This window comes from Anguilla rostrata, chromosome 3 (assembly GCF_018555375.3).
Source record: "Anguilla rostrata isolate EN2019 chromosome 3, ASM1855537v3, whole genome shotgun sequence".
NCBI lineage: Eukaryota > Metazoa > Chordata > Actinopteri > Anguilliformes > Anguillidae > Anguilla > Anguilla rostrata.
The window spans coordinates 22,041,308-22,052,748 of record NC_057935.1 but is presented as its reverse complement, the minus strand read 5'-3'; the positions used below and the strand labels follow the sequence as shown (position 1 = coordinate 22,052,748).

General features: G+C 48.3%; 1 protein-coding gene across 1 annotated transcript; it reads left to right on the top strand.

Annotated features, from left to right (window-relative positions):
• Positions 1-15: 15 nt before the first annotated feature.
• On the top strand, positions 16-10,953 carry lss (lanosterol synthase (2,3-oxidosqualene-lanosterol cyclase)). The gene is made up of 23 exons (XM_064325237.1): positions 16-149; positions 764-929; positions 1,344-1,482; positions 1,845-1,953; positions 2,249-2,370; positions 2,468-2,564; positions 3,332-3,467; positions 3,545-3,653; positions 3,742-3,860; positions 4,369-4,466; positions 4,695-4,722; positions 4,817-4,873; positions 4,979-4,997; positions 5,290-5,333; positions 5,779-5,829; positions 7,083-7,232; positions 7,422-7,518; positions 7,638-7,743; positions 7,940-8,005; positions 8,096-8,176; positions 8,849-9,019; positions 9,637-9,715; positions 9,818-10,953. The coding sequence occupies exons 1-23, from the start codon at positions 133-135 to the stop codon at positions 9,947-9,949; spliced, it is 2,193 nt and encodes a 730-aa protein (XP_064181307.1). The 5' UTR covers positions 16-132; the 3' UTR covers positions 9,950-10,953.
• The last annotated feature ends 488 nt before the right edge of the window (positions 10,954-11,441 follow it).

The window sequence follows — 11,441 nt, the reverse complement described above, 5'->3', positions numbered from 1 at the left end:
CAATGTGTATGAATTTGAACTTCATTTCCCGATAACGGTGTGAAAAGGGCGGACCGCCGCGCTACTACGGCAACAAATTAAAGACTCGGTTCATTGTAGTAGTTCATAGGAAATATTTCCTACGAAGACGGTATGATGACGGAAGGAACGTAAGTTCATTTAAATTTATTAAATGCAAAATGAAATCAGACCTACTGTGACTTTTATTTCGGTATATGATGACAGTCTTTAAACAACATAATGCAACAAACTATAAACTCCACATTACTGTACAGGAATACACAGTTCTGTATTTTAAATATGTTGCTGCAAAATTTTTGATCCATGAATTAAAAACGTAATATTACAAGTTCGCTCAAGTGCCACTTAAAACCGTTTCTTAAAAGTTCAGCGACGAATGTAGAACAGGGGATTTTAGTGTGTCGTATGCAGGCGGACATATTTTGCGTGTGAATATATGAATTTTCCGCGTCTTATTTCTTACAGTGACTACCTCGGAAAAACACTGATGATTAAATGAATGATTATGTCAAATGTCTCCAAGAGTTGTGTAAAATTAATATCCAAATAATGAGCCACCGCGCATTCGCTGATTTCTGTGTGGTGACTACTGTTTTCCTTGGAGCAGTAATCGCAGTGTGCTGACTTCATTCGCACTGGCCACCGTGAGAGCTAAAGAATCTTTCCCACTCTCTCCCTCCTTCTCCTCCTCCTCCTCTCACTCCCGCACTCACTCACACATGCAAACGCTCATTGTGTCCAGGTGTTTGCGGAGACGAGGGGGGCCCTATAAGACGGAGCCTGCTACAGACCTCCATCGCTGGAGGCTGCAGAATGAGGAGGGCAGGCAGACCTGGCGCTACCTGGAGGAGCAGGACTCTGCCCGGGAGCAGTCCATGCTGGAGGCCCACTCTCTGGGCCTGGACACGGTACGGCTCCTGCCTTCATTCTACCCTTTAGAAAAACAGTTCTGCCCTGTGTCCGCAGTCTTTCTGCATTTTAAGGGTGGATGGGTGGTTTGTGAGGATGACTTACAATGTATTTCAGTGACTTTCAATGTTTTAAACCACTGTTTCAGATGTGGTCATTTTGTACTTCGCTTTCAAGGAAGCTAAAGCCAGTTCTCATCTTGTGGAGAGTAGCATTGTCCCATTCTGGTCCGTTCCATGGACTGCAGTGGTCATGGGAATATTTGTTCTCAGTGTCACAGTATATTGAGTCTCTCAGCACATGTTAACGGGGCAGTTGAAGTTGTTACAGGCTGCATACAGTCTATGGCCATACAGACTGTCCTCAGCTGCTTCCCGTCTCTGTAAGTCATGGTGACCTCTTGACCTCTGCAGAGTGGGTTTTTATCGGACACCCCCCCTGCACACACCGCCCCAGAGGCTGCACTGAAGGGCATGGAGTTCTACCGCCTCCTGCAGGCCGAGGACGGGCACTGGGCCGGGGATTACGGAGGACCTCTCTTCCTGCTGCCCGGTACGGGACATCATGTGTGCAAGAGTTTAACAGCAGGATGGAGTTGGGAGCAGCTCACTGGCAGAGAGTAATCGCAACATGCAGATTTCTGCAGAGAATTGTCAAGTGCAGAGAATTCATGAAAACCAGGAAAATGAAGACTGCTTGTATTGAAGTGTAACAGGCCTCCTCTGCACATGTTTTTACAGAGGAGATGTGTTCAAGCAGGCCAGTTTATTCACTTACAGATAGCCATGCATGTATGCTGTGAACACAATTTGTGTTTGTGTGCATGTGATTTTTGAGTGTGTGTGTGTGTGTGTGCGTGTGTGTGTGTGTGTGTATTAACCTGATTTGTTCCTCCTGTGTATTCTACCGTAAAGGTCTCCTGATCACCTGCCATGTTGCCAGTATCCCTCTACCTGAGGCCTGGAAGAAGGAGATGGTTCGCTACCTGCGCTCAGTGCAGCTGCCTGATGGGGGCTGGGGTCTGTAAGTATGGACCCCCCCTCCCCCCCCCCATCCACACACTCACACCTACACAGTATCTCTCTCATCCCTACATCAATGGACCTGCACAACTAATTTAAAGAGGGCATGTGTGTGCGCTTCTGGGCAGGCAGTTGAAGATTTCAGCTGTTTGAGGGAAATTTGGATTATGGATCCCTTTGTGTTTAATGACATGCAGTATGCCCAACAAACCCAATTCATTTTCACTTATTAGGTGAATGTGTAGTATTTGGAATGCTGCAAGTAATAACCACTTTACTGTCGGTGGTGTTCTCAGGCACATTGAGGACAAGTCTACAGTTTTTGGCACGGCACTGAGCTACACGACACTAAGGATTCTGGGAGTTGGGCCTGATGATCCAGATATGGTGCGAGCCAGAAACAACCTGCACGAAAAAGGTCAGGGGTCAATTTGTTTTTTTGTTTTTTACTTAAAGACCTAACACTTCTTAACTGTTAAAATGTGAAAGGACATTTCTGCTGCTGTTTCCTGCAGGGGGCGCTGTTGGCATCCCTTCCTGGGGTAAATTCTGGTTGGCTGTCCTTAATGTGTACAGCTGGGAAGGAATGAACACTCTCCTCCCAGAGATGTGGTAAGTCTGTCCCTGTGGATCAAGGAAATGGATTGATTCATTTTCACGTTTTTTTTTTTAACGCACAAGGCAGCACTGATTTCAAGTGACAGCTCATTTTCTTTTACTTCCTATTCTTGTCTATCTCTTCTGGTTTGTTTGCAGGTTGGATTGCGTGTTTGACCATTGACTCCTTCTGTTTGACTCTGTTCGATTCTTGCGTTTGGTGTACTAGTTGGTCTGCAGCGGATTTTGTGTATTTGACTCTGTTTCGTGCAATTCAACCTTGGCTCACTTTCACCCCTCTGCTCGCCGTATTGTGATGCCGGCTGGGTTACTAATCCCTACACAGGGACACTATTTAGTTATTTCTTCTTTATTATTTTTGAAGATGACGCTGGGTTGTATTTTAAATCTCTGCTGGGGCTATGCTATTCTGACTCTTGGTCTCAGCCTGCAGATTAAGTGTCCTGAAGCACAGAATTTAAAGCCGCCCCATACCTAGCAAACCTTCCAGGACTAGCCAGGCTTCAGTTAGTATTGGACAGGCAGAGAAGGATTGGAGTTAGTCATTGGTCTGCAGTATCATTTCCATTACCCATTCCCCACTCACTTCTCTTAGTCTTTGTTCTGTCACGGTCTGACCTAGACCCTGTACAAACCAATCAATGGTTTGTGCTCAATTCCAACTTCAGTGTCCACATGGAATTTTGTTACTGTGGAAATATCCTGCTTTGTGGTGCAGTTCGCTGGTTAAAGCACAGTGCTGTCCTGTGTGTGCGTCTCAGGTTGTTCCCCACCTGGTTCCCGGCGCACCCCTCCACCCTGTGGTGTCACTGCCGGCAGGTGTACCTGCCCATGAGCTACTGCTACGCCGTGAGACTCCGAGCTCAGGAGGACCCCATCGTGCTCAGCCTCAGACAGGTGCAGTAGAACGGTCCGTCCACCAGATGGCAGCAGAGCGTGCTTACCTTCAGCAGCTGACCAGTGTGTGTTTGCAGGAGCTGTACGTCCAGGACTACTCCACCATCGACTGGCCCGCGCAGAGGAACCACGTGGCCGCCTGCGACTTGTACACGCCCCACAGCACGCTGCTGTCCGTCGCTTACCGTAAGGGCTCGCCGTTTCGGACCTGTGCGTTTCAGAGCGCGCCGTCCACAGACCGTAACCCCGCGCCGTGTTGCGTGGTTTTCCGCAGTGATAATGAACGTGTACGAGGCTCACCACAGCACGGGCCTGCGAGGGAGAGCGGTGAAGGAGCTGTACGACCACATCAAGGCCGACGACCGCTTCACCAAGTGCATCAGCATCGGCCCTGTGAGTGTGGCAACCCCCCGAGCTAACGGAGAGCGTTTTCACAGTGATGCTTTAATAAAGGGGTCAATGCAATACTGCTGACATACTGGTGCAGAAACCCGGCATGAACAATGACCGATGACATTCTGTGACAACATAACTTTCTCTCACTGAAGAAAAAGTTCAGCATTCGTAGTCAAATTTATGGTTATGTTAATAATTACAGTCATTAGTTTAGTTTACAGGAATTTTGCACACGCTCTTATCCAGAGCGACTTACATTGTATCCAGTTATACAGTTGGATATATACTGGAGCAATGCAGGTTAAGTACCTTGCTCAAGGGTACAACAGCAGTGTCCTACTGGGGAATCAAACCTGTAGGTTCCAACTCCAAGAACAACTCCTTAGCCATTATACTACACTGCCGCCTAGTCATCCTTTACATATGTGGTCAGGGCTTTACTGCAGCTCCAGAGTGACTGAGCATGAGGTCTGACTCCCCTCCCCCCCACCACCTCCATCCACAGATCTCCAAGACCATTAACATGCTGGTGCGCTGGCACGTGGATGGACCCACGTCCCCAGCCTTCCAGGAGCACGTGTCCAGGATCCCAGACTACCTGTGGTGAGCGAGGCCCGTAGTGCGCTGCATACATTACCCATGAGCCTCTGCTACAGCGTGCCTATGAACTCCCACGACAAAGCAGTCTTGTGGTTTCAGTTAGTGAGCTCATATCAGAAAAAAATACACTGGTTTCTTTTGCTGTCTGCAACACTAGCACTGAACATGCAGAAAAACAGATTGTCTCTCATTTTGTGGATTAAATGGCAAAAACTCCCATCCTTTTTCCAGGCTAGGACTCGATGGGATGAAGATGCAGGTGAGTTGGGCTGAAAGTGGGCTGGGCTGAAGTGCCTTTTTCCTGGAGCTTGTGACACAGCTCATCTCTAACCTGCCCGCTTCTCACCTGACAGGGCACCAACGGGTCCCAGCTCTGGGACACAGCGTTTGCTGTCCAGGCCTACCTGGAGGTAAGGCTCATTACAGCTGAGCACCAGTCAGGTGCTTTAATGTGCGTTCATACTGGTTTTATTCATGTTTAGCGGATGCGTTTGTTGAAACGTTGATTGCCTCAGCTGCTCACCAGTCTCTCAGGTGAGTCTCAGACACGCCCACAGTTCTTCACCTCACACAGGTGAGTGTCTCAGACACGCCCACAGTTCTTCACCTCACACAGGTGAGTGCCTCAGACACGCCACCAGTTCTTACCTCACACAGTGAGGCTCGACACGCCCAGTTCTTCACCCTCACACAGGTGAGTGTCTCAGACACGCCCACCAGTTCTTCACCCTCACACAGGTGAGTGCCTCAGACACGCCCACCAGTTCTTCACCCTCACACAGGTGAGTGCCTCAGACACGCCCACCAGTTCTTCACCCTCACACAGGTGAGTGCCTCAGACACGCCCACCAGTTCTTCACCCTCACACAGGTGAGTGTCTCAGACACGCCCACCAGTTCTTTACCCTCACACAGGTGAGTGTCTCAGACACGCCCACCAGTTCTTCACCCTCACACAGGTGAGTGCCTCAGACATGCCCACCAGTTCTTCACCCTCACACAGGTGAGTGCCTCAGACAAGTCTGATTAACATTCAGGCTGTACATCAGGGGTAAAATCTGTTTCAGGATTTTGTGCTAACTTCTGCTCTTCATTATTTGAATGGCTCAATACTGTCTTGATGTGACATTTCTGTAAGAGCCAGTTACAGCCACAGACAGTTTAGTGAACACTGAGATGAAGGTAACTGGTTGGAGCAAAAACCAGCATGTAGATTGGCCCCCAGGACCGGAGTTTTCATTTTGGTTATTGTTGTATCGTGTTGTCAGCTATATAGTATCTGACTAATTCTCTTTCATATCTTGTTTATGTTTTAGATACCAGATAATCCACCAGAATACCAGAAATACTACAGACAAATGAACAAGGTATACACAGTGGGATTTGCATCAAATGCAAGTCAAACAAAAGATTAATACAGTGGGTAATGATGCAATGATTATTATCTGAGGATCACATTTGTGTGCGTGTGTGTGCATGTTCGTGTGTGTGTGTATGTTTATGTACGTGCACGTTCATTTGTGTGTGTGTGTGTGTGCATGTGTGTGCGTGTGTGTGTGTGCGTCTGTGTGTGTGTGTGTGCGTCTGTGTGTGTGTGTGTGTGTGCGCCTGTGTGTGTGTGTGTGGTGTGCGTGTGCTGTGTGTGTGTGTGTGGCGTCTGTGTGTGTGTGTGTGTTGTGTGTTGTGTTGTGTGTGTGTGTGTGTGTGTGTGTGTGTCGTGTGTGTGTGTGTGTGTGTGTGTGTGTGTGTTGTGTGTGTGTGTGTGTGTTGCTTGTGTGTGTGTGTGTGTGTGTCGTGTGTGTGTGTTGTGTGTGTGTGTGTGTGTGTGTGTGTGTGTGTGCGTTGTGTGTGTGTGTGTGTGCGTCTGTGTGTGTGGTGTGTGTGCTTGTGTGGTGTGTGTGTGCTGTTGTGTGTGTGTGTGCTGTGTGTTGTGTGTGTGTGTGCGTGTGTGTGTGGTGTGTGTGTGTGGTCGTGTGTGTGTGTGGCTGTTGTGTGTGTGTGCGTGTGTGTGTGTGGTGTGCGTCTGTGTGTGTGTGTGTGTGCGTCTGTGTGTGGTCGTGTGTGTGTGTGTGTGTGTGTGCGTCTGTGTGTGTGTGTGTGCGTCGTGTGTGTGTGTGTGTTGCGTCTGTGTGTGTCTGTGTGGTGTGTGTGCGTGTGGTGTGTGTGTGTGTGTGTGTGTGTGTGCGTCTGTGTGTGTGTGTGTGTCGTTGTGTGTGTGTGTGTGGGTGTGTGGTGCGTGTGTGTGTGTGGTCGTGTGTGTGTGTGTTGTGTGTGGTGTGTGTGTGTGTTGCGTCTGTGTGTGTCGTGTGTGTGTGTGTGTGTGTGGCGTCTGTGTGTGTGTTGTGTGTGTGTGTGTGTGTGTGTGCGTGGTGTGTGTGTGTGTGTGTGTGTGTGGTGTGTGCGTCTGTGTGTGTGTGTGTGTGTGTGTGTGTGTGTGTGGTTGTGTGTGTGTGTGTGGTGTGTGTGGTGTGTGTGTGTGTGTGTGTGTGTGTGTCTGTGTGTGTGTGTGTGTGTGTGGGGTGTGTGTGTATGTGTGTGTGTGTGTGTGTGTGTGTGTGTGTGTGTGTGTGTGTGTGTGCGTCTGTGTGTGTGTGTGTCTGTGTGTGTGTGCGCGTGTCAGGGTGGGTTCCCCTTCAGCACGCGGGACTGTGGCTGGATTGTAGCGGACTGCACGGCGGAGGGGCTGAAGTCGGTGATGCTGCTGCAGGAGCAGTGTCCCTTCATCGCTCAGCACATTCCCCCAGAGCGCCTCTATGACGCCGTCAACGTGGTGAGAATCAACACTATGTTATATGGATTCAGCTGGTCAACACGCCAGGCTTTACCAGCGCCCCCTCAAACTGAGCCAGCCAATCCCTGCGTTCAGACTGTGTCTCCATGGCTGTGTTCCTGCGTAAACTGTCCTCAGACTGTGGCTCTCTGTTGAGACTGTGGCTGTCTGTCGCTGTCTCTGTTCCAGCTGCTGAGCATGAGAAACCCTGACGGCGGGTTCGCCACGTACGAAACCAAGCGTGGGGGGCGTCTCCTGGAGCTCCTCAACCCCTCTGAGGTGTTTGGTGAGTCCGCCCCGCCCTGCCCCGCCCCGCCCCGCTCCTTGGAGACCAGATGTCCTAAGGACAGATGCCACCCTTTTAAAAGGGTAGCAGGTCCACTGAGGACCTTTCTTGTTTTTCAGGTGACATCATGATAGATTACACGTATGTGGAGTGCACTTCAGCCGTGATGCAGGCACTCAAACACTTCCACCAGGTGTTCCCAGATCACCGGCCACAGGAGATCAGGTATAAACACTGTCCACACCACGTGTGATAAACACGCATTGCTAGTGATCCCATATCAGTGGTATAGATACTTCTGTATCTATAGTAAAGTTCAGAAGTCATGTAGCCATTTCCTGTGTGTATTATGTGGATTTAGGCCTTTGTGGTGATATGACGCCGGTCAGATGTTTCTCCTGAATCTGCTTGTATGTGTCAGATCCACTCTGAGGGACGGGTTGGAGTATTGCAGGAAGGTGCAGCGTCCTGATGGATCATGGGAAGGGTAGGCTCTGGCTCTTTTTTTTGCAGTGTAGTTTTGCCTCTTTTCACCAGTCATAAACTGGATGGATAATTAAATGTTCCCACCTTTCAGGTCCTGGGGAGTGTGCTTCACCTACGGGGTGTGGTTTGGACTGGAGGCATTTGCATGTATGGGCCACACCTTCCAGAACAGGTACTGAACCAATAGGATTACTGAAGCAACTGGAGATGACATTAGGGTTAATAAAGTTTCTGGAGCTCACATAAGGGTTAATGAAGTCTCACAAGGTGACATAAGGGTTAATAAATCTTCTGCTGAGGCCGTAAGGGTTCACAAAGCTTCTCGAGGTGGCATAACGGTTAATACAGCTTGTGGTGCTGACATAAATGTTAATAAATCTTCTGCAGCTGACATAACAGTTAATAAAGCTTCTGGTGCTGGCATAAGGGTTAATGAAGTTTTTGGAACTGACATAAAGGTTCTGGAAATGATATGAGTGTTAATAAAGCTTTTGGAGCTGATATTAGGGTTAACTAGAAAGGTTACAATTCCTGAAGGAATTGTGTGGGCTTGCTTTGCTGGATCTGAACATTCTACAATGCTTTCCTATGGGTAGAAATTGCTCACAAAAAGTTGAATATTTCAAAAAGTTTTAAATATTTCAGAAATCTGAATACAAGCAACAATGTCTGGAACTAGCCGGTCATTTTTGGTGTAAAAAGTTTGAATGTAGTGCAAAAACTGTAGGACTAGTTAGAGGTAGAAAAATTGGGCGGAAAGTGCAGATAATAAAAAAACATGAAAGATATCAAGAGTGGGCTTGCCGAAGAAAGCCGACTAATGAAGCTTCTCGCCCCCCCCTAGGGAGGCGTGCCAGGAGGTGCAGCGCGCCTGCGCGTTCCTCCTGTCCAGGCAGATGGAGGACGGGGGCTGGGGGGAGGACTTTGAGTCCTGCGAGCAGCGACGCTACGTCCAGAGCGACGGGTCCCAGATCCACAACACCTGCTGGGCCCTGCTGGGGCTGATGGCCGCCAGGTAGCCGCAGCCAGAGCCTCCAGTTCTCCTCGTTCCACCCCGTCATCAAAAACACAATGATTCGGCTTCACCGCTGTTCATCTGATGAAGGCCAGAGCAGCCAAAGCCTCATGTTTTTAAGAGAGAACAAATCTGTAGGAATTCGGCGTGTGCACTTTGGGCGAGAAAGGTGGAGTAGCACTTTGCTCTTACCAATGTCCTCCTCAGAGGGGCGATGCTAGAAGAAAAATGTATTGCAGTACATCGTAGAGCTGTTGTTTGGCAATATTGTAATTGTGATTCCAAAATGATGCATTCTGTGTAATGCATGATTCTACTGGAGTTTCACACCGTGTAAAAAATATAGTTGATGACTTTCAAATGACTTTTAAGTGGTTCCTTTCTCTTATCGTCTCTCTCATATTTTTATGCGAGCGTACACACTGTGAAAGACTCTCAGTCTCCATTTGAAGCGAATGGAGAGCTAGCACAGGGTCAGTTGGAGAAGAGCCAGATTTGTTCAGGTGATCTGAGCAAGGAAAGGAAGATTCACTCTCTGTAGTCATGTGACTGTCTTTGTGGCACCCAGCCCAGCCTTTGTCCTCACTGCCTTTGTTTTTGTGTTCTTCTTTTGTCAGGTATCCAGATGTCGAGGTCATAGAGAAGGGGATCCAGGTTCTGATCGACAGGCAGCTGCCCAATGGAGACTGGCCCCAGGTGAGATTCCACCCTTCGGTGCCAGACCGGTTCTTTTCCTCCTCGTGACACTGCTGTCCCCCTGCTGACATGTTCATCCAATATGGCTTCCCTCACCTGTAGGAGAACATCCCGGGCGTGTTCAACAAGAGCTGCGCCATCAGCTACACCTCTTACCGGAACGTCTTCCCCATCTGGACCCTGGGGCGCTTCTCCCGCCTGTTCCCCTCCAGTCCCCTTGCTGAAAAGCTCTGAGAGGTCAGGGGTCACCAGAACTGACCTCTGTCACTGGACTCGTAGAGTAGGGGACGTACCTTTTTGTCTGCCAATATTTCCACTGCCCCGCCCTGACTGCGTGCGACAGGTAGCGTGTGCTGCAGTTGAGCCAAGCCAAGGACACGCACCACAGCGCGCCTGGGTTCGGGAGGGTGGAGCTGACGTGTGGGCGGGGCATGGGAAAACAAGCCCTGTTTTCAGTGCTCAGTGTCTGCATGGAACCATGCTCCAGTTGTCATATCTTTAACAGGCCACGCTGGAGTGAACAGACCATCAGCCCAACCGCCGTTAAAATAAAATGAAACACAAGCGGGACGTTGTGTGGGCAGCGGCGTCAGCAGCGCTGTAGCAGCAGGTCACATGACATGCAGCAGAAATGCATGCTGGGCTGCATTAGTGCAGCTGATGTGCCGCTCACACGTGCCTTCGAAAATATTGCTTAATAATGTTAAATCTCGCATAGACTTTTTAACTGCTGAGCAAACAGAACAAGTGGCCTAAAAATGTTGGTGTTTGTAAAATATCCTAGAATCACTGATTTGTCATGACTACATTTTAATAATGCAAAATAAAATGTGTGTTTTGTATGCATTATCCTAACCACAGAGGTGGACAATCCAGGGGTCAGAAAGTAAAAGTCCTGCCATGTATTTCATCCACCCCTGAACTCAGCCAGCTGATTTAGCTCTACCTCCTGGTTGAAGAATGGTGCTCATTAGCAAATCCAGGTGACTGGAACAAAATCCTGGGATGAACTTTTACTTTATGAACCTGGATTGTCCACCTCTGCCTAACCATTATTGTACAAGTTTTTGAAATCTGTCGCAATTGCATTATGCTAAAACAGACTGAAACAATGTTGGGTTTTCTCATTTGCTTTGTGTTTCAACTCTTCTTTTTCCACAAATGGTTTAGCTTCAGTAACCATGTGTCCACATTTTCAGGATAGACGACCCCGCTGATTTTAGCTATAGGTCTGTCAGTTAATCTTGGAAAAAATTTAAGGCCTTCCAAGTGGAATCATTTTATGCAAAGCATTAGTTGTCTGAGAATGGATGTGTCTAATTAAAATACGTTTAAAAAAAAATCATTTTGGCTCACATCATCTTCTGGCCTTACAAGGTAAATCATCATTAGACATTATACTGTTTAATTAAACACAATCAAGAGCTCTTTATGTTTTAGGGATTATAAATGAGTTTGGGACAAAAATGAATGTGCACAAGGGTACCCCAGAACCAGGGTGGGGAACCCCTGATTTAGACCTTTTCTTATTTACGTGAGGAAGCCCTGATTTACGACTTTTCTCATGCATGTGTAGTGTTTTTGAGCTGTGTTGTTGGTCCGTAGATGAGATTACAGCATGTCTGTGCTATCACTACAGAAGGTCAACATAACCGAGGGGGAGGTTCTCTGAACCAATGGGCTTGCTCCATCTTCCGAAAGTGGACTGAAATCCCTTGTGACCCCA